Here is a 23,560-nt window from a genome sequence, read left to right as displayed (position 1 = left end):
GGAAAACACTGAATATTTGAATCCCCAGTTCCAACAAGGAATTGGATGTATAACATCTAGAATGATTTGCTCAATTTAATGCATGTCAAGGATCTTGGCATGTCATTAAATTGTGAATACCATAATACATTTAAAAAACAAGTCAAAATTAGCTTCCTTTTTGCCTGCAAATCGTGTATTAAATATGGTAAGAATTCTTCAAACCTCCAACCTTCATTTATCAATGCAGTGATTCATCATGTCGTTTCATACTTTGTTTTGACCAGCAGTGTGTAGGGGATAACAATGCATGTGCTACTATCACAGGATTCAGTGGAAATGAGGGCTGTTAATATGCTCTGAATGTCATTAGTACAGAATCAGGTTATCTGTAATATCAAAGGTGTTTCTGTGTGTTACCATTATTGTGGGAAGAGGCAAGAACTGTTTTGTGTTCATAGAAAAGTACAAGGAGGCTTAATCATTTCCGAAAGACAAAACCTAGAAAGCAGCAGCTGGGGCTGAATGGCCATTCCATGAGCTATGTCTCTTGACTGCCACCACACTGTAAAGATCTGCTGACATATCCCAAAGAAATGGCCAACAGAACTGTCATACTTGGCCCTAAAAACAGTGAAGCCTGTTTTATATCACAGATGTTAGTATCATTTTATACTCATGTCATATTCCCATGTTTATACTGGATAATACTCAGCTGCTGCTTGCCACCTTGACTCCTCACTCATCTCGATGCCCCTGGGATGCAGTGTAGTGCAGTTAACAGAAGTTAACTTTATTTTAAACTGTGATCAGTGCATTAGGTCTGCTTTTCTTTAGCATAATACCAGGGCTGGAGTGAGAGGTGGATTCATGGATGTGTATTAAGGAGATTTATGTCAGAAAAGAATTTTATCTCAGAATAGAAATCCTCATGAGACCTTTTTTGACACCGGATTAGTGGGAAGGGGTCAGGTTAGGGAAGGTCCTGTCTGCTGCTCTTAACAGTTTATAGCAGGAGATGCCTCCTGCCAGGTCTGAAGCCAGGAAGAATCTTGCTGTCTACAGCCAACACACGAATACCACTTCTGAAACACTCTGGACCAGTATAAAATAGGTAATATTGGATTTGCCAAGATCAGCCAACAAAAGGATAAAAGTCAGGGAGAAAGATATGGAAGACCTGGGGCATAGTTTTAACTAGTGGACTGAAAGGAAAACCCATCTTTTACAAATTTGAAGAGCAGAGAGGGTTAAGTTTTATCCTTTGCAGTTATGAAACAACATGGTGCAATGCTAGAAACTTCTATTCACCTATGTTGAGGGACCAGATGGATAACTGCGTGTGTTTGTCAGAGAAGTGTGCAACCTGGATCTGTGACTCATTATAGGATTATTGTTTATGAATTTTGTGTTCCTGGCAAAAATCACATATAGCTAAAGTTCAGAGGAAGAAAAGAAAAGAACCAGGTACTATAATACCTTTGACCCAAGATGCACTTCTTGGGTGCCTTTAACCTTCCTTCTTTTCTGAAATTACTCTCTTCCTCATTACATTGTTTGCCAAACACTAACGAGACGTCACAGAAACATCCTTTTAACACGTGGACTTGCAAAGTCTATTACACCTGCAAAAATATTTGCAATATCTAGAAGCCTTCTTTATAGCCATTACCCCATGTCATTGTCTTAAGGAGCAACACCAGCAAAAATAACTTCTTCAGATACTTCATGCAGTTCTCCACAGTTACAGTCAAATGCCCTTCACCGGATCATAAAGATTTTTTGTATCGCCACCCTGATCTTTGTTTAGATATCATATTCGCTTATCCAAACACTTTTTGCTTTTATTTCTCTATACTGAAAAATCTTCAGTTAGCTCTCTCTACATGTACATAGTCTGCAATTAAATAAATAATAGCACTTTTAATAAAAGCTTGAAGAACAATTAGAAAAGTCTGTTAAAAGAAAATCAGGTCAAGGAGACAAAATAAAATCCTATATTCCATGGATTTAAAACTTTGAGATATTTATTAATCAGAATTGATTCAGAGTTCATTATTTCAAGAGAACATTTTAGAACATTTCCTAGACTACAAGTCACTAAATTTCATTCACTTGTGTGACTTGAATATATGTAACTTCACCTTATATTTATTTTATTTCATTTAAAAAGCAAGATTTAAAAATGGACTATCAGCTGAGTTCTTGCAAGCCGTATTACAGATGGGATGAATGCTTATGGCTGAGCTAGAAATCTCTTAAAACAAAATTTACAATAGAATTATTAAAGCAACATTAAATACAACAGCATGAACAATGCTTCTATCATAACATCCTCATCATGATTCAGTAAGAAAAGGAAGTCAATATCTCTATTTTATTTTTATCTTTAACTAAGAATATTTCACAATAAAGACATAGTCTTGACATTACTAAAGTGAAGTAAGCTAGATTTAGAAAGAATATTGATATGCTGTGTAGATGTTACTATAGTACAGAAATAGCACAAGCATAAGTCTCTCAAAAATACAGAAAAACAAGCATATGGTTTGTAACAAAAATTGTCTGTCAGCACTGTTTTCTATTGATTGTTTTGATTAAAATCTCTATGTGTTGCTCTATGTGGTTAAAAAATAACCATAGTGAAAAAAAAGGATGCATAAAACTTATTTTTTTAGCAAAACAATCCTTTTGGCAGCCTACATGGCCCAGGGATCCTATTTTAAAAGCAAAGATTGAAAACTTTGGTAACCTACAAGTACAGCAATAGCCCACATCCTCTAATTTGTTCAAATGAGAAATAAAATATGATTACTCACTCAAAATTGGCTGTTGGCACTATCATAATATAAACTGTATTTTTTATTTTTTTCAGCTGGAGCCAGAAAACCAATGAAGTATGAGGTTTATATGGAGAATAAAATAGAAGCTGCTCTATGGTGTGATGCACAATCAAAAATGCAGTGAGGAAAAGGCTGAAGTGTAAGGGTCAGGTAGAGTGTGTGCATTATACACAATTTGACATTTAAAAATCTGTGTGAAAGAGTGGGCGTAGAAGAATTATTTGAAAGGGAAAAAAGAAGTCAACCTAGAGTTATAATCCAGAAAAAAAAAAGTAAAAAAAAAGAAAAAAAGAAAAAAAAAAGAAAAGGAAAAAAGAATGATATATTTCTGGCACTTCCTTTTTCTTGCTTTCCTCTGAGGGCAAGGGTCTGTGCTCATTGAGGAGGGTTGTAACTTACAGCTTTCCACGCAAGCTTGGACAAAACAGTCCTGTATCGTCATTTGAACTATGAAAACTTGTTTGTTTTGAGGCTTTTAAAAAACCCATATATTTCCATCTGCGCCTGTTTTTAAGTCCACTGTTAAAATAATAGTATTAAAATCACTTATGAGATAACTATACTCCAAATTCAGGAAGTGATAAAGAACGCTCGGATGGCGGTCACTGGAAGTGCTTCGTTGATGAATATGTCACGTGATGGGGACAGAACTTAAGGTCCTTTTACCTATCAGCACCATTACTTTCATATCTTTTAATAGGTAGCTAAATAAAGACATCAGAATTCTTCCTTTTAAAAAAGTACATGAAAAAAGAAATGAAAGAATTAACCAGCTACCTCCACGATGCTCTTGGAAACAAAGTCAGTAATATTAGAGAAAAAATGCAAATGGCAACCTGCTGTGACAGAAAGCAATGCCCGAGAAATTGCATTTCTGGAGCAGGAAAAGCCAGGAATGCTGTGATCTGTGCAAGAATGTCACCCGGGAAAATCATGGCTTCTTCACCGGAACATACCCAAAGAACAAGGTTATGATCTGTCTTCCTGATTTACATAATAAACTTAAGTTCTGACATTGAAATGATGGACTTGTTAGAAAACCAGGATTATCTGGACTACAAACAACCACTTAATTACCAATAAGCTCATTTATTTGTTTTACCAAAGAATTAGCTTGTCTTTTTAAATAACAGAAGACACAAGCAGTGAAAACTGTGTTACTCAAAAGCAAATATTAACATACTGCTGGTTAGGTTTATTTTTCTTTAATGTAGAGGTTTTGAATTCTTCCATTCAGTAAGTTTTAAAGGAGTTTTTTTCTTTTTTAAATTATTATTTTATTATTTTAACAATGCTTAATGAAAATCTTAATCAGGATTTAGCATTTATGTAAATTAAAAATATGTCATTCGTTTCTTATGAAAAGTTCAAAAAATAGAAGATGTTAATACCTTGTAATTGCCAGAGTTATTTTTTAATTATGCTTTTTAAAAAAATATGATCCTTTGTCTTGTTAGGAAACAAACAAAAATTCAAGTGTTCCTAATAAAAATGACATAATTAAATGGGTGGCAGAAAACGTGTCGGTATGCTATATATACAGATATATATGAAACATAGTTGTAATCGAAACACAAATTGTTGTGCAGATGTAACAGTGAATATGGCTATAAAAACAACCTTTCAACAAAAGTGGGCCAGCATGAATATCCAACACAAATCACAAAACATCACTAATTGCAAAATGTACTCTCTGATATATAGTACAGTAAATTTTATTTAACTCCTTTGTCTGTCATGTCGTCTGTTACATTTTTTTTTCATGTATATATGCAGTGATTTCTTAACCAATGACTGATGCTCATTATAAGCAGCATTATCTAATTCAAATAAAATAATTTTGAGGTATTTCACTCCTGTATTACTTTGAATTCTTTAGCAACAATAAAGTCTATTTATAAGTGGCATCAGTAACATAATATTTTTGCTTGTAACTGGAACAGCTACATATTGCTTGGGTCAGAATGAAATCCTTCTTAGAGAATTTCTGTCTGTCAAGCAATTAAGACATTTGATTTTAGTTTGGACACAAAAGCTGCACAGCTCCAATTTATTTAATTCCTACAGCCATAGTGACTGGCAGTTCTAAATAAACACTATTAATAAATCATTAATCCGTAACTAAAGACTAGGCTCTTTCTGGAATATTTGCCAAATACCTACTTCAGGAAATCTCACTGGAACATCTGTCATTCTCACAATTACAGTGGAGAAAGAAGAGCGAATATTTCAGACAGCTAAATTAAAGCATGAGAAAAACAGCAGCACATTGGCTTTGAGACTGTAATAACCTCTGTGTTATTTACAATAAGAATTCAAAATGCCAAATCTCAAAATGCTAAAGAAGGAACAAATTAGTTGCTAATTCAGTTTGGCAATGGGGACCCATGGCAGTGTAACAAGAAAAGATCCTTACAAGCTATCGGGAATAAGACATGGGATCAAAAAAATGAAAATGATGAAAACGAATAGCACATCTGATGGATTTCTACCTCCCACCTCAGCCTCCAGGTTTCAAACAAGGCCTGAAATGTCACTCATGTAATTATTACCATATCAGGTTGAAAGCAATTTCGACTCAGCTGATTTGATTGTGCATTAATGGCTGCAAAAAGAAGATAAGGAATGTGCATGGTAAAAATAGCTGCCCATTACAATAGCAGCAAATGGGGTCAACTTATTAGATAACCTTAAATTCCTTGATGGTTCAGGTGTTTTCATTTTATTGTTTATTAAAGGTTAATGCCAAATATGAACGTGGAAATAAGCTAATTGAAGCCTTTCCTGTCAACCTTCACCTTCCTTATGTGGCTGTTTGAATAGTGACTGACTCTTTTTGAGAGAGTTTACTAAATCTCAGGGTGCTGATGCTATCAGTAGCTGCATTTCTTGCCTGTCAGTGATGGTTGCGAAGGACAACATGCAGCATACCTCCTCTTCACTGGAAAGTGACAGTTGACTTGTAATCTGTCAGCAACTGCAATTTAATTCCAGCAAAATGAAGAAAACAGGAACTAACATGTTGGTTACTGCTTCAGCCATAACCAAGAGTCTAAAAGGGTCTTGTTGCCAGCTATTGACCTGGCAGAAAATTGGTTAGTGTTGCTGACAGGAGAGAGCCTGGAGCCACCAGCCTCTAGGGCATAGCTCTTTTCTTCATATATTTCAGCATTTCACATAGTCTCTCCATTTATTGTTTTTCTGTCCTCTCTCAGGTACCTCTTTCCTTATCTTTACTGTATAAAACACAAGACTTGTGTTTTACCCTACAGAAGTTCTTCCCTCACATTTGCTTTCTAAACTACTGCTTACATTTATGTTGGGAATGAATTTGCAAAAGCCGCTATCACTGTCTAATGGCTCCCTATATACGGGCTATGGTTTCCTGCATTTTGTTTGGACTGGTTTGGCTATGTCCTGTCTCTCCTTCGACTGCACTGGGCCTAAATAGATACAATTAAAATACTTTGTCAGAATTTCTCTGTAATTATTTATGAATACTTTCTGCTGACCTGCTCACTGAGAGTATCTGGATGTTGGTCAAACAGGAAAAAGAGGCAAGAAGGGAAGCAAGTTTAAGACATATCTCATCCAGCCAGTAGATAGGAACTGTTAAGAGAAAAATCTGAACAAAAAAAATCCAGTGACCAGTGACACATGAAGGTCAAAATGACTATAAAAACATTTTAAAAGCCCTCTCAGGTAGTAGAGACAAGCTTTGAAAAGTTGCTCTGGAAAACCAGACCTGCCAAGCAAGCTGGAGTGGTGATCCTCAGAAAAACACTATTGTCTTAAAACTCCTTTCCTCTTATGTATTGTTCTTACTTAAGTAAATAAGTTAGAAGAATTGGTATGGAAGATACAGTACTCCTCAGACTAATTGATTTGTGAAGTTCCTCCCACAGGAGTTACAAAGACAAATCCTTCCACTATTTCTTAATCAAAGCCAGGCTGTAAGGAACCTGTATGTGCTTTGATGAGCTATGAACTAGAAAACCAAGCAGGGTATATGATTTTGAGTAGCATGACTTCGAGGGGTGGCAGGGGGATGTCCAAAAGGAACACCACTATAAAAAGGAACTGAAAAGAATTCAATACAGTGAGATTTCTTTCAACGCCCCCCCCCCCCCCCACCCCAATTTGATGGGGTATTTTTGAAAAAAACCTACCCTTTACGTTTGTTTATAAGTCTCTAGTGAAACATCACTGATAGAACACCTGTTTTTAGCTACATACATGTGCAGAAGAAAGAATAATTTCTTTGAATCACTAGAACTGCTTCTTAGTTCTGTAGGACTGTGTACTACCCTTGCCACCCTTATTCTTGGCAACAATAATAATAGCAACTGCCTCAACAAAATTGAAGTGCTATCAATTTCATCCTATATTCTGTAATCTGAATAGTGTATAGAAGTAATTTCACTTGTTATTTAATTTGTATGAAATAGCAAAGAGGTATTTCTGAAACCTTTCTCTCTCTAAACTCATTTATCAATAAACGTAAAAAACCCCTTGACATGAATACTAAACACCTGTTCTCTAGTAGTGTTATTAGGTCAGGTAGAAACTAGAGAATTGGCACTGCCACAAAGTGTGTTAGGACATGTTTAAAACATTGTGCTCTTAGCTTCATATATAAACTATGCATTTAGGGGGAAAAAAAAAAGCTATAAATCTTATTTATTCTCCAACTAGGATATTTTGGCAGAATAAATTCTAATTTACTGATTTATATTATCACAGTGAATAAATGGGTGAGTCTGGTAAAATTTTCAATAAAAAACCTTTCCTCCTTTTGTTTACAAGAACGTTACTTTTCATTTTGACAGAGTCTTTTAACTTGAATGAATTACTGTCCACAGAAATGGCTGGGCAGGGAATTCATAATTGGTTACTTAGTCAATTGGTTACTTTGAGTGTGCAATAAGGACTGTCTGTGAAAATGAAATCCAGCAAAATAATGAGACCACAAATTAGGCATGTCACATCTTAATAAACAATGATGTCTAATTATGAAAGAATCTGTACTTACTTGCCAAGTGCAAAACATTCCATCTTAACAGTAGTCCCCCTTGCAGCTGTAACTGTGTAAGGAAAATGGACTTCAATTTTTGGTTCATATTCCCCCATCACACCTGGAAAATAAAGAATGTTTAAAATATGAAATGTCATCAGTTTTCCATGTGTTGAGATTATCACAGAAAAACCCTGCGGCTTGCTTTTTAAACCTGCCCAGCAGTAAAACTAGTAATTGATGGAAATAGCCTCATTTGATCTGATATGCGCTGCTCAGGTCCAGTACATATTCTAAAATGCTCTTCAGGGTTACCAGCAGCACAACACTGAGTTTAAGAAAAAGGATTTATTCTCTCAAACACGGGTTAATATTTACACTTTGAAAGATTAAAGCAGGCAATCAATTTTAGAAGGGTGAGATATTTCGTAGACCAAAGCTTTGTTTACCCATGCAGTGACAATTATAACAAATAAATCAACATAACATGCTGTGTTTGACCGAGGACCTTGTAAGCTCAGCAAGAAAAACTCAAATGATGTAAGAGCATTTGTGTACGCAGATATAAACAGAGTGTATTGGGTTTGCATGGCAAGGTTTTGGTAGGGGTGAGGCTACAGGGGTGGCTTCTGTGAGAAGCTGCTAGAAACTTCCCCCTTGTCTGATAGAGCCAATGCCAGCCGGCTCCAAGACAGACCCACTGCTGGCCAAGGCCAAGCCCATCGGCGACGGTGGTAGCCCCTCTGAGATAACACATTTAAGAAGGGGGAAAGGCTGCTGTGCAACAGCAACTGGGAGAGAGGAGTGAGAATACGTGAGAGAAACAACTCTGCAGACACCAAGGTCAGTGAAGAAGGAGGGGGAGGAGGTGCTCCAGGCACTGGAGCAGAGATTCCCCTGCAGCCCGTGGTGAAGACCATGGTGAGGCAGGCTGGCCGCCTGCAGCCCATGGAGGTCCACAGTGGAGCAGATATCCACCTGCACCCCATGGATGACCCCACGCCAGAGCAGGTGGATGTGCCTGAAGGAGGCTGTGACCCCATGGGAAGCCCGTGCTGGAGCAGGCTCCTGGCAGGACCTGTGGACCCGTGGAGAAAGGAATCCACGCTGGAGCAGGTTTGCTGGCAGGACTTGTGACCCTGTGGGGGACCCACGCTGGAGCAGTCTGTTCCTGAAGGACTGCACCCCATGGAAGGTACCCATGCTGGAGCAGTTCGTGAAGAACTGCAGCCCATGGGAAGGACCCGCATTGGAGAAGTTCATGGAGGACTGTCTCCCATGGGTGGGACCCCATGCTGGAGCAGGGGAAGAGTGTGAGGAGTCCTCCCCCTGAGGAGGAAGGAGCGGCAGAGACAATGTGAGATGAACTGACCGCAACCCCCATTCCCCATCCCCCTGCACTGCTGGGGGGGAGGAGGTAGAGAAAATTGGGAGTGAAGTTGAGCCCAGGAAGAAGGGAGGGGTTTGGGGGAAGATGTTTTAAGATTTAGTTTTGTTTCTCATTACCCTACTCTGATTTGATTGGCAATAAATGAAACTAATTTCCCCAAGTTAGGCCTGTTTTGCCCGTGACAGTAATTGCTGAGTGATCTCTCCCTGTCTTTATCTCGACCCACAGGCCTTTCATTATATTTTCTCTCCCCTGTCCAGCTGAAGAGGGGAGGGATAGAGAGGCTTTGGTGGGTATCTGGTGTCCAACCAGGGTCAACCCACCACACAGAGATATGCAGACACATACAAAGTTCAGTTATTTCATTTTCAGTGACCCTTATAATTTGGGAGATGATTAATTTTATCAGGACAACACATTTAGTACTGTAAGATACAACTAGAAAAACACTCAGGAATGTGAAAAATATAAACACTAAAATCAATAGAGTCATCTGGAATTTGCTGTGGAGTGACTGACAGCTTTGGAGAATCACAAGAATTTAGGAAATGAGAAGTGAGCAGGGAAGGGAGACAGGTTTTATAAGGTGATTTGAGAGGTTTGTATTTGATGTGACTTAGAGGAACTGTCATAATCAGAATGGCAGGAGAACAATATGTCTCAAACAGCTATGTTTGGTTAGACAGAAGATGGGCCTACTGGACTAAGCGATACTCAGGAACTAAAAGCTATATTAAAGTACAAATTGTTCAGGTTTTTAGATGAGGAAAACTGAATAAAATCTGACTTGTGGACACAGTAGCAAGACAAGTCTAGTCTAAATCTATAAAAATCAGTCAAGAGTCTCCAAAGAATTCTAGAGCAAGAAAATAGGAACAAGAGAGGAAAAGAAAGAAGAGAAAAGAGATATCTTATGCAAGATAGAGAAAAGAAAGGAGCATAAGGAGGAACATGGAAATAGGTGATATGAGATTTGCAGCTGAGAGAAGACCACCTGGCAGAGACAGACAGAAAAGCAACCCACAACCTATTAGAGAAAAAAATAATATATAGGGCTGAAATAGTAAAACATATACTTCTAGCCCTTGAAATGTTCCTCATGGGACTCAGGAGTTTCCAGTGGGGCTGTGCTTTCTTCCTCCTGTTGTTCCACAGACTCCTGTGGCTTGGTTCTGGAGGAAGTCTAAACATATATGCATTTAAACATGTCTTTGGGGGCTTAAGTTTAGTTAGAAAATCTAAATGTGTCTGATATGTGAATCAAATAACAGAAGCAGAAAGCATAAAATGCTTTTAATTCAAACAATGCAATTCCATAAATAATGTGGTTTTATAAGTAGCAGTAGATTTCTTTTTAAAAAACATAATCATGCAAGTATTACATGTAGTAACAATAGTGACCCATTTTTCAATGTTTTGACATTGCTTTATGAACTTCTGGAGAAATACTGCCCCTTGTAGGAAAAGGCAAATTCTGAACCAGTTCTGTCACTAAAGCTTAAAAGGTATATTTTGTAGGAAAAAGGAAATTAACCTTTGTGTCCTGGGTATTAAAATAAAGTCAAGGCATCAACCAAATTGTAGTAAATTAAAATTTTCCCTAGCCTAGACTGAAATCGTTCCTAGTCTTATCTGTCATAAAAAAAATATTCCCACTGGCTTGTACTATGTCAATAAATTTCATAATTTAATTATGCCCCTTGTGACTTCTTTTACTGTTTTCTGGCTTTTTTTTGTGATTATGAATACCAGTTTCTGATTCATCTCAGCTGAGTTATTCATGATTTTATAATATATCTGTCATATCCCCTTTTAGCTGTGTCTTTTACAGACTGAAAAATCCCAGACTATTAATCCTTCCTTACAGTAAATCTTTAATAAACTTGCGATCATTCCTAGTGCCCATGTTGCACCGTTTCAAATTCCATTCTATCATTTTGAGATGGGGAAATGAGAACCGCACAGCAATATGGAAGCTATAAATCTTTGTATCACAGTTTTTTTCTACTTGTGGGGTTTTTTTGTTTGTTTTTGTTTGTTCCTTATTGCTTTCCTCATAATTCAGTTCCATTTGCCTTTTTGCACTTGAGCTGATGTTCATCTGCAATGGCATCCTAAACTCTTTACTGATACCTAATAAAGGTATTATATTTTTAGGTTTAGGTATTATATAAATTTGTACTGGATGACATTATTTATCACCTATCTACTCTGTTAAGATGATATCCTTTTGCAGCTCTTCACAGTTAGGTTTAATTTTAACTATCCTTAATAATTTTATATCAACAAGCTTTTCTACCTCCATGTTCATTTCCTTTACACATGGTTTATGTGTTGAATGGTGAAGTCCCAGAAAAGCATTCTGTGGCTTCATTGACAATCTCCCAGTTCTCCAAATTGATCAGATACTCCCACAACAGGTGGAATTTTTTTCTGTTGTTAATTCAAAATGGGGCTGTCCTTCAACCCCTCTGAGAATTTCATTTCTTTGACAGCCTTTGATGAGTGATCCTGTCAAAAGCTATTTGAAATGTCAGTACACAGTGTTACCTTGACCATTCGTATTCTTAGTCTCTCAGACTCTTCAGGGAAGTTGTATACCGGAAGCATGACTTCCCTCTTTAAAAGCTGGTTCATGGTATATGACAGTATGGTAAGATTACTGTATGGTAATTTGATAAATACAATCCTATTAATTGTACTTTTCTATGTATTTTCTATCAAAACACTTGACACAGAACTCAGACTTACTGGTCTGTAGTTTCTCAGATGTTCCTAGGAGTCCCTTTTTTTAAAAAAGCACCTTTTCTACCTACACTCGTTCTAGGCCTGAGGCCCAGTGAAGGAAAATGGTACATCCTGCTTCCTTCTGTATATGAGTTTGGCCTTGGGGATTTGTTAGTATTTGTAATGTCAATATTTCTTCTAAAATTTCTTCTATTGAAACTTCAATTACGAGAACTTCAGTCTTGATAGGGGATCCTCCCTAAGTTTCCTTGTAGTGAACACTACTGAAAATAGTTCATTTAGGTTTTATGATGCAGCCTTATACTCCTGAGGTGTTCCTTTTAAATCTCTGGCATCTGTTGACTGTGCATACTCGCTGGCAGGTTTTGTGATTCAATTAATTTAAAAAAGATTTTTTTTTGCTTTTGTGTAAGATTTTGTTCCTGAAAATCATTGTGTTGAATTGTCATACACTATTAAATATTTGCCTTTTTTAGCCATGAAAAAAATGCAACTCAAAATAGGATTAAATTATTATTGCCTTTAAAATAATACAGTACTTATAAACATATCTGAGGGACAATATTATCTTTCAGATCTTATGTTTTTAACTTACATTAACTCCCTTAGTAGGTGCAATCTGTACAAGTATTGAATGCTCTTTGCGAGTCATGCCACCATTTCATATTCCTAATGAAACACTGATCTACTAATGCTTTGTACCATGTCCTGTTCTTCTGGGTTATTGTTACACTAGCAAGCGACATGCCTGCAGCAACTGGCAGAAAAAAGTAGAAAAATTACTGAGCAATTGCTTGGTGTTTGTACGAAAATTAGGAAACAGAAGTCCATTATTGCAAAGGGATATTTTTCCATCCGTATTATTTATGATCTTTGAGACCAAGGAGGCCATTACAGTTGCATAGACATCAAGAGAATTGTCAAGGCCTTACCTTCCCGTGTTACACTATAATTGCTTTGTTATGACCTCCACCCTCTATATCTTTCCCAGTTTCTGTTTTGGTCACTATGAGTCAGTAATGGTAAAACAACCACCATCTGCATTTTCATCAAGGTTTTTGTTCATTTGTATCAGGTGCTAAAAGGAACCTGAACTTTTAAGAAATATCGAGGCCTTGAGTTATGTGCATTAGAATCAATCTCTCTGAGACTTATATACATTATTCTCTTTCAGAGGTTTGGTTAAGGCCATAAAAATTCTCTCAGTCATTTTTTTTTTCCACTTATCAAACATGAAATATAACAATAAATAAAATTGATCAGCACAGAATAAAAACATAATATACAATTTTTAAGTGGCTAACAAATCACAGAGTGCACGTGGTCTGAGCACTATAGAGGAACGGGGAGCCATTCTCAACACTCCCATGCTCTGCCTTCCCATGAAAATACCTCCTTTCGGACAATCTTTTATCTTCCCAGAGATGACCCCCATGATTCAGTCTTGCATAGGCTAATTAGTTAGTTTACTACACTCCCTACTTCACAAGCTGTGCCTTTCAGCTGAGTTCAGATCTGGGTACGAAAGTGCTGAATTTGTGATTGGTATGAAACACATCGCTTCAAAATAAATCTAACTTACCAGATCTTGAAATTTAGTCTGGGATAAAAAAAGTGGTTAAAACCCAAACTATCCTGTTTGTTTAAGTAAATCTGGGCTTTATTATGAAACAAGTCATCCCACCTTACATTTCCCAGTCTCTGGGTCTCTGCCCTTTAAGTGTGTATGAGAAGCAAAGCTCTCCACATTTCTGTCCAGCCAGGGTCTTCCCTGGCTGGGTGAAGTTGAACTGAGATGAAACACTAATAACCCTCCTGTTATATCTGATTACCGAAAAAAGCACTGATTCAAATAACTGAACATATCCCAGGACTAAGCACAGCTTGATCTAGTTAGAATTAATAGCTTGTTAGTCACACGGGCAGAAATGGAGCTCAATATTTATGGAAGAGTTAATTTCTCTATTCCCTCCTTCAGATATTTTTTTACAACAATGCAATTATCACAGAGCATAGAATCATAGAATCATTAAGGTTGGAAAAGACCTCTAAGATCATCGAGTCCAACATCGACCCAACACCTCCATGCCCACTAAACCATGTCCCTAAGCGCCTCATCTACATGTCTTTTAAATACTTCCAGGGATGGTGACTCAACCACTTCCCTGGGCAACCTGTACCAATGTTTAACTACTTTTTCAGTAAAGAAATTTATTTATTAAATATTTATTTATTAAATATTTATTTCTTTATTAAAGCAATTATTACATACTGTCCAACTCAGGTAAGGAAAAATCTTCATAAAAACAGGTTTAATTTTAATAAGTGGTTTCATTTAACAAGTTGTTCCTCTGACTTGGCTGCAAATCTGTGACTTGAGTTCAGATCTCCACTACTCAAAGTGTCCTATGAACCCTTAGCTACACTGTTGTCTGCATTCTAGTTGTCCATCAAAAAATAGAGATGACACAATTCACTAAATCACAATACTGTGATAAACACTGATTGTGAGGTGCTCACATACCATGGGAATAGATGTGTATAGAATTTCAAGTATTTACAGATATTACTACAGTTAAAACTCTTTACATTATCCCCTGTGGGCCATTTAATGTAAAAGGAGAATGGAATAAAGTAGCAAGATCAGTGTCTGATAGTCAGTCCTTTCAGCTAAGCACAACTGAAAGAGCTACAGACAGGATATCAGTCATTATTGAAAAGCTGGACATGAGCCAGCAATGTGCGCTCGCAGCCCAGAAGGCCAATGGTATCCTGGGCTGCCTCAAAAGAAGCGTGGCCAGCAGGTCGAGGGAGGTGATTCTGCTCCTCTCCTCTGCTCTGGTGAGACCCCACCTGGAGTACTGCATCCAGCTCTGGAGCCCTCAGCACAGGAAAGACATGGACCTGTTAGAGCAAGTCCAGAGGAGGGCCACAAAAATGACCACGGGGCTGGAACACCTCTCCTATGAGGAAAAGCTGAGAGTGTTGTGTGTGTTCAGCCTGGAGAAGAGAAGGCTCCGGGGACACCTTATTGCAGCCTTTCAATACTTAAAGGGGACTTATAAGAAAGGTGGGAACAGACTTTTTAACAGGGCCTGTAGTGATAGGACAAAGGGCAATGATTTTAAACTAAAAGAGGGTAGATTTAGACTAGATACAAGGAAGAAATTTTTTATGATGTGGGTGGCGAAACACTGGAACAGGTTGCCCAGAGAGATGGTGGATGCCCCATCCCTGGAACTGTTCAAGGTCAGGTTGGACGGGGCTCTGAGCAACCTGATCTAGTTGAAGATGTCCCTGCTCGTGGCAGGGGGGTTGGACTAGGTGACCTTTAAAGGTCCCTTCCAACCCAAATTATTCTATGATTATCACTTTGAAAAGGACTGCTCTACCTCTTCATTTAGCCTGCCGCTCCATGACTTTTACAACCTCAAATGAAGAGTGTAGAAAAATTGTGAGTCTATGACTGTATCCACACAAGACTTCTTGCCTTCATGGGGAAAAAAAAACCAAACAGACTGCTGAGAAATCATGACACATCATCTTACTCCAGCTGTGTAGAGGCTAATGCTTCTTTTCCATTAGTCTTCCAGATATTAACTACCCTCTTGAATCTCCCAGAACATAACCTTCCATGATGGCTCCTTAAACCCTTTCAGTTAAAATGATTTGTTTTTTTTTCAAACTGTTTAAATAAGAACTCTTTAACTTACTTCAGAAACTAATTTTGAATGGAACATGTTACAGGGAATACTGAATAAGTGGCTGATAAGCTTTTAAGACAGTAGCTAAAAAAGAATATAAGATTCCTGGCTAAATATCATCAGAGTGCTAGGGAGAAAATGAAAGCCAAAGATTTCCTATATTTAGGAGAAAGATTAGACACAGATTTATACTTGCCATTATTTTATCAGCAAAAGATACAACCCCCATAGTTTAGTGATTAAGAGTGTTTGCCTGAAAGCTTTGGGTGAAGTCCTTGATCTTAATCAGATGGTATAGGAATGTTAATCCGGTTCTCTTACAGCCTGGATAGTGCTCTAATCACAAAATTGGGATGCGGTTTCTTATTGGTTTGTGTGTTCCTCTCAATTTCTGGGAAACTTCCTGAGGAGTGATGAATGTGTCCTGTTGCATAAGAATTTTCTAATAATTTTACAGATCAGAAATTGAGTTTCCTACCACATTGTAATTATGATCAGTTGTGTGAATATGTACAAACCCAAGAAATTTTTTACTAAGAAACTATGGCAGAAATGCTCATGTATAATTTCTTCTCCTGTCAATAATCTGTGATGAAATCTAGGGTTGTCTATCATGTGCATCTTTTTGTGACAAATGAATATTTAGCATTTTCCCTGAAGACCTGCACCATTAAATGTCCCCAAATATTTATTTGGAAGAGAGAACACTGAATACGCACATTTACAATGACAGAAAATTCACAGCACAAAATGAATTAATTCAAGTATAATGATGATACCCACCATTACATCCTGACTGCAGCAGAAATTTTCAGTGCACTGGGAAGAATTTATTGACTCACCTGCCATTAACCTAATTCTAAATAGAAGGACCAGCGCCTGCTCTAAGTCTCTAAAAATTTACCATGGGAATGGTTGTTTTATGATAACTGTCCACAATATTCCTTCTACTTAGAGATCTCTTAACCAAGTTTTGAGCTATAAATTTATCTTTTGAGAAGCCCTAAAAATGCGCATGTGAAATTGTATTCTGCAATGCACTGAACACTAAAGTACCAACAATGTTTTCATATGTTACTCAGAGAGCAAATCCTATGACATATCACTGGATGGAAAGAAGTATTTACTAGAATCTATCCTAATACCAAAGAAAATCTAGTAATTCAGTTTCTGGGAAAAAATATCTTAATGAATACAGCACAAGAAGGGAACAAACTCTTCTTTAGTTTACAACTAGGGGATAAGGTATATATGCAGAAGAAGGTCACAAAACAAAATGTTCTTCTTCCCACTTTAAAATCCATCTTCATATTATACTCCATTTCACTAGTCCATCAGTTACTCTCTGAACTCTGTCTAGAAAGCCCTTTCTAGAAATAGCATTCCTATCTTGACATATTTTAAAAATTAGTTATTTATAACTAAGAAATGTTATGTATGTATGTCATACATACACAAGAGCTTTCTACCTTGCTTAAACAGCAAATACAACTAAAAGTGCTTCATTTTCAATTGTAAGTGGGTGTGTTATGACTGAAGTAAAGGGAACTGGGGCCAAACACTAAGGACACAAAAGCCATAAGGTAAGCGCAGAATAAACAATGAGGGGAACAGTGGTATTTTGTCTAGTTCTTCAAACGAGAAGCCAAAATTTCTAGTCTACAGTTTGGGTTGCAGACATCTCTGTTTACCTGTGTTTGAAAACGTCAAGCAGTAATTATGACCAAGATTGCTGTCTCTCTCTATGTAGAGAAGTCTTTACTGAGTCATAACCTAGACTTCAATCCATCAAATTTATCACATATTTGTAATTTAGCACCTAAGCTCTTCTGTTAAACCCAGCACATATGGCATTGGATGAAACCAAACTTCACCCTTTGGACATTCAGAGATGAGTCTGAATGGCTTATATATAACAATCCGGTACAAAGATTTGTGCATATATAGTTGTAAGGAAACATGATAACCTGAACATTTTCACTGACTATGTATATAGGTAATTTTTCTGAGCAGTCATACACATCAAGAAAAATCAGGACTCCACCACACTAGACAACATGCCGTCTTGCTTGAGAGGCCTAAGAATATGAGTCAACAAAAAGCCAAAAGAACTATCATTGCTTTTTTTTGTTCCATTTTGTTTTTACAGGGGAGGAGATTGTGCTGAACTTGGCACAAGAAATCTATGGCAGATTTCTCTTAGGCATCACTGGCCAATGTTTCTTGTTTGTCCTTTTGAATTGCCTGCTGTTCATCCAGGTCAGGCTCACAAATACTATTTAGAAATCTGGAAAACATTATTTAATCTAAATGATTAGGAGGAGGATCTAGTTTTCATGGGATTTCTAATTATCTTCCTGATGGCATGTTTACAGTTCTCGAAGAACCTCATTTCTCCTATAGTAAATCACATAACTGTTTGTACTTCAAATATGACCTTAAGCTCTATTTTTCTTGCAACATACATTGTTCTTTTACAGGATGAAAACGAAATATCCCCTTTCCAGTTAGGTACCAAGTGTCAAAATTGTTGCAGTGTCCAGAGAGGAATTCTTCATTTGGTTCTGACCAATTAGGACATAAAGTAATGTTGCTCTAATATTCATTGTTATCTAATTAACTGGAAAGAGCTTCCTAAACGGGAAATGTTTTTCAGATGAGACTCCTCCTATAACCATATAAATACAAGTACCTATTATTTTGTCAATAAGAAAGATCAAACTAACACTAACATTTCTCGTCCATTAGCAACAGCTATTGAAATACCCATTGCTTTAGACCCAACAGCAACAAATCATCCTTGTTATAAACTTACTGCAGTTCTAACCTCAAGCAAAATACCTGCTGTTCACAACCAAAGTATTTAACTATGTTGTCAAGAACACCAAACCAACAAGTCATTCTTATTTGAACATTATGCCATCCGCCATGATTGCAAAGCAAGTAGTCACTTGTGAATTTGTATCTAAGATCCTGAGACAGTAAGATGCACAGCATTAGGTATGACCATTCTTAATAATCTGAAACCATTCACAAATATAAAGGTTATTTTCCTTACCAATTTGCATAAATTTTGATTTAGTCACCATTAATTAAAACATTACCAACTCACTTCTGTCTGAAATCTTAATAGCTACAGTTCAATGCAACATCATTCTTAATCCTGAGTTGAATTTAGAGGAACATTTTTTTCTCCAGTTCATTTATTTTATGCTTTGTATACTCTGTATATGGATCAGTTAACTCTTTCCTTTGTGTAATAGTTTCATAAATCATCAGGAGGAGAAGCAAAACAAGAAAACATGAGTGCAAAACATGTGCAAGATGATACGTGTCTAGAATCTTAAATTACTTCAGCTGATTAAAAAAAGCAACAACTTCATTTCCAGCAGATAATGTTTCTGTAAACTGGTGGGAAAACTTAACAATTAAAACTCCTTGAAAGAGGTTATCTTAACAGAGCTCAAAGCAAACTGTTTCACAGTGTAAGAGTTCTTGTTCTACACTGAATGCTGGAACCTAATCTTTTCCAAACCTTTCCCAGTTTTCCTCCTGAAATACTCCCCTGGGTTCAGCCCTTTTATATTGTCAAAAGACCATCCCAGGATGTTTTCTCTATACTTTTTTTATGCTATATCTTTTACAAATAGTGTCTTTGAACTTTTGTGTGCTGCTTGATAGTGCACTTGAGCCATGTTACAATCCCCATAAAACACTCTGTAAAGGGTTATTGTATAGGAGCCCTCCATAAAACTTCCTGCCTACATATAGATTTTCACTGAGAATTTTGGGTGGAAGGACCACTGGTGCTGACTGTAACAGATTTTCTAAATGCAAAGAAACATTAGTATTTTTTTGGGAAAAAAAAAGCAAACACTGCCCCCCCCCCCTTATATATGTGTCCTTGTTTTCTTTTTTAATTAAAATAAGATTGCATTAGGGTCTTTTAATCCTGATTTTCATCCTATTATTTTTGACAACCTTGCAGTGGGATCTAGGCACAAGACCCAGAACGAAACAGACAAAAAATATTTCTTCAAAATACCTGTAATCCATGAAGAATGTATTTTTATTACAGAAAAGCAGAGATTGTGGGAAGTCTTTTATTTTCAGGTTCATAATGACCCATCATTAAAATATCTCACTACAATTTTAGGGGAGAAACAACATGTTTACTACAGGAGTAATGGCTGTCCAGGGACATTGCCATTTTATCAGCCTTCCCCTGGAGCAGACCTTGCGTACTTTGATATCTCTGTCAGTGCTATCAGTCTTTGTATACTGCTAGAGATCAAACTTGATTTTTCCCAGACAGTTTGTCTCTGCTTGAAAAAAGTCAGCGTCGGATTATTTCAGGTTTGAATTCTGTCCTGGAGCATTAGGAGGAGTTCCCACAGTTTCCACCCAGTCTTGCATAGTTTTTAGGCACTTGCACAATTCAAATATGAGATGTGACTGGACACTTAAAAATGCAAGTTAATGATCTTGCAATATAACCCACACGAAAGAGGCAGCCTACAAGCTCAGAAACTCCAGAAAACCTGGAAAGATTAAGTCACATCTGGGTAAGTATTTTCAGCTCCCATTACAATCCAGGTATTCTTTGTGTCTTCTAGAATTCAGGTCCATATGAATAAACACATTAGAAGACAAAATTAGTAATGTAAGTAGGAAAAAAAAATAAATCTCTGCATTTCTGGAAGGGGAAAACTGTCAGATCATAAACATTAGGGTTGATTTTTAAGCAAACCCTTTTAATGTTAATTATCAATTGATTAACAACTATCAGAATTCTTCAGGGATGGAAATAGTCTATGTCCATGAAACGGTTGATTTTACTCTATTTTTATGCATTATTTATTACCTTATTATCCTATACTGGCCCTTTTTATTGCTTAATTTGGGGAAATTACTATGACTTCTTCCAAACTTTTCTTAATGTTGGGAAAGAGATTTTTAGATAACCCAGCGATGTTCAAACAACATATCCCAGAGTTCAACCTGAATAAGCACATGCAAAACACATTTCATCATGGAAAAATATAAATTAACATCCTTAATACCTTGATAACTATTCGTTCTATCATTATGTGAGAATATCAATCATGTAGAATTAATCAATAGAATTAGGACAGACAAGATTCAGTTCACAGAACTATGATGGCATAGAAAAAAAATTTGAAGGTCAAGGTCTGCATTCAGTTACATGAGAATATATCTGGTCAGATATGTCGACCTCTGTTGAGGTATAAACTCATTTGCTCTAATGGAACACAGTAGAAAATATCCTTTGATGTCTGAAATTGTACAGGTTCTCTTTTTTTCTGGAAATTTCACCATAGCAAAGCCACTAGGCAGTAACTGCACAGAGATAAAATGAAGAATTACTTAATTCTTTCCTGTACAGTAATAATGTTAAAGTTAACATCTTTTCAAGGGAAATAAAAAAGATTAAAAAAGGAAGAAAAACAGGAATGAAAATGTGTGAACTTGAAATAACTGCCTTATGCTATCAAGCTTCAAATGTTTTATATTCCCTAGGTTTCTATTTCCTAAATTTGAAGAGGCTTTCTGTTGGTTTTATTAGTCAAGATAATTTACTGCTCCCAATCAGTATCCAAGCCTGCAAAGATCCATTTTAAGAAACCTGTTTATTATTTGTAAACAGTTATTAAATAATTCCTCAAAGTTTCTCATGCATTATAAAGGCAGTTAATGAAATGATGCATTATTTTTTTTTTTCCTGCTAAAACTTTTTGTCTCCTCAGATAGAATTTTAGAGTGTTCTTATAACCCAGCTTGAAGTGAAAGTGAATTGTACGAAATGACTGATTGTCAAGGACATTTGAACAAATGAGGTATTAACTTTATCAGAATCCATTGAAGGATTTCTTGATGTTTTTATTTAATTTGCTTCATATCAAGGAGCTAAGTTCCCTTTTGAGACACATCACGAAAAAAATAAAAGATTAATAAAATCCCGGGAAGTTCCTACATTCTTGCAGAGTTTGACAGAAAGCCTTAATGTTATTCCATTTCTTCCTCATAGATAAATAGAGACCAATGCTGTCATAGGAGTGTTTTTCGTCACAAGCTGTCCAGTCCCCTGGGTACAGGTACTGTTTATACATCAAAATCCGAGAATGATGATAAATATATCAAGTAGAATATTTCTGAGTTAATGATACATATGTCCAGAGAATACAGACTATATAAATTATTTTATTTATATAGTGCCATTTGTAAAAGCTGTTTAAAACCACAAGCTCTTCCTGTGGTTTCTGACAAATGTGCTGACTGAGTAGGATAATGTCAGTTGTGATGCCAACCATTAGAACTCAGAAAGCTATATGATTTTTAAACTTAAGTGAATATTTGAAAAGTTGAAAGTGATTCAATTCATTTTATAATCAAAAAGCTTAAAAAGTCATATTCAAAACCATATAACAGAACTCAGCAACATAGGGTCAAGTAAATTTTCAGGTACTTGGATATTTGTTTTAATGCCTTAATTTCTCACTTCCTTAGAGTCAATCCTCAGCTGTTTCTTTCTCCACAAATTACTCTAATTTTCTTTAATAAGCACCTCTTTTCAGCAGCTATATTATCCCATATTTTGGAGTATAATATATATATATATATTTAAAATTATGTCATCACCCTTTAATATTTGTCAATGGAAAAGGTAATATAACCTAAAGTAATTTCTATCAAAAAGTACAGTACCATTAATGGAATATTTAATTGCGATCCCAGATAGTTTTTAAAAGGCCCATATTACTGCATTCTGTGGAGGAGGTAGAACAAGGCAGATGTCCTAAATAATAAATATGATTTAACAACCAGAATTTTCTTGAATACTTTTTCAAGGTAGGTTTATGGAGACTGCAAGGTTAGGTAGAAAGTCTGGGTCTTTTCACTGAGAAACTTGCTCAGTCATACAGGAAAGCAAGCAATTTACTAAGAAATACTAAAGAACTCCATTACAATTAAGGGGCTTTTCAGAAATCCCAACAGATAAAAATTAAGGCATGAAAGCCTGGTAGAAATTCGTGTGTGTGAAAAAATAAATCGGGAAATTGTTGAGGAGCAGTTAATCTATGTGCAAATGCCTCCCCAATACTCCAGCACAGTTCAGAACGTTGGATTATCACAGTTGTATGACAGCCAGCCGTGAAACACAAATTTGCTTGAGGCTGGTATATACTACCCACTTGACATTTAAGAAAATCTGTGCAGTTTTCCTTCACAGATTTTGTTTCTTAGCTCAGCGATGTAGACTGCTGCATTTATCCTTATTTACTCTCTCCATTTCTTATACTGTATTTTGTACTGTTTTATGTACTGTTAGTACGATATGGATAATTAACCTGTGAATTTCTGCACAAAACTGGAACCCAATAAAAGCATGAAGAAATTTCATAAAGAAACAATAGAGCAAGATATGAATAATAAATATGACAATAAAATTCTATCTTTTTTTTTGTCAGAGTTCAAACTGATTAAAAAGAGAGTCAATGTTTGTTTTTTTTTAATTTTCAAAGGTTGATATTGAAAAGATCGGGTCTGCTATGTTAATTCAGTAAAACTAAACAGCTGAAACTCAATAATTAGCATAGGTACTAAACCAGCAAAAAAAAATAGGAAATGATACAGTAAAACATGCAGCTTTTTGCTGCAGAGGCAGCATGCTGTGCAGACAGAAATTTCAACTTGTTACAATGAATAAACATTAACTTAATTCTATTATAATCTGTGAACACATTTTTTACTTAATATGTTAAACTAAGTCATCTGTGTTTAAGTCCAGCTTTTGTAATGCTTCTACAGCACAGGACTAGTCTTAGTTCTAGAAAAAGCTATAAGCAAGACAAAAGCCTGA

The 23,560-nt window shown here is 36.3% G+C and overlaps 1 protein-coding gene across 1 annotated transcript in view; it reads right to left on the bottom strand.

Moving 5' to 3' along the window:
- CNTN5 (contactin 5) overlaps window positions 1-23,560 on the bottom strand; it is a 284,657-nt gene that overhangs the window by 161,221 nt on the left and 99,876 nt on the right. The window contains exon 7 of the mRNA XM_009334878.1: window positions 7,855-7,957. Within this exon, the coding sequence (XP_009333153.1) occupies window positions 7,855-7,957 (103 nt within the window). The remainder of the gene's footprint in view (window positions 1-7,854; window positions 7,958-23,560) is intronic.

The sequence above is a fragment of the Pygoscelis adeliae genome, unplaced genomic scaffold, assembly GCF_000699105.1.
Source record: "Pygoscelis adeliae isolate BGI_AS28 unplaced genomic scaffold, ASM69910v1 Scaffold141, whole genome shotgun sequence".
Lineage (NCBI taxonomy): Eukaryota > Metazoa > Chordata > Aves > Sphenisciformes > Spheniscidae > Pygoscelis > Pygoscelis adeliae.
This window is presented reverse-complemented; position numbering and strand designations above follow the sequence as displayed.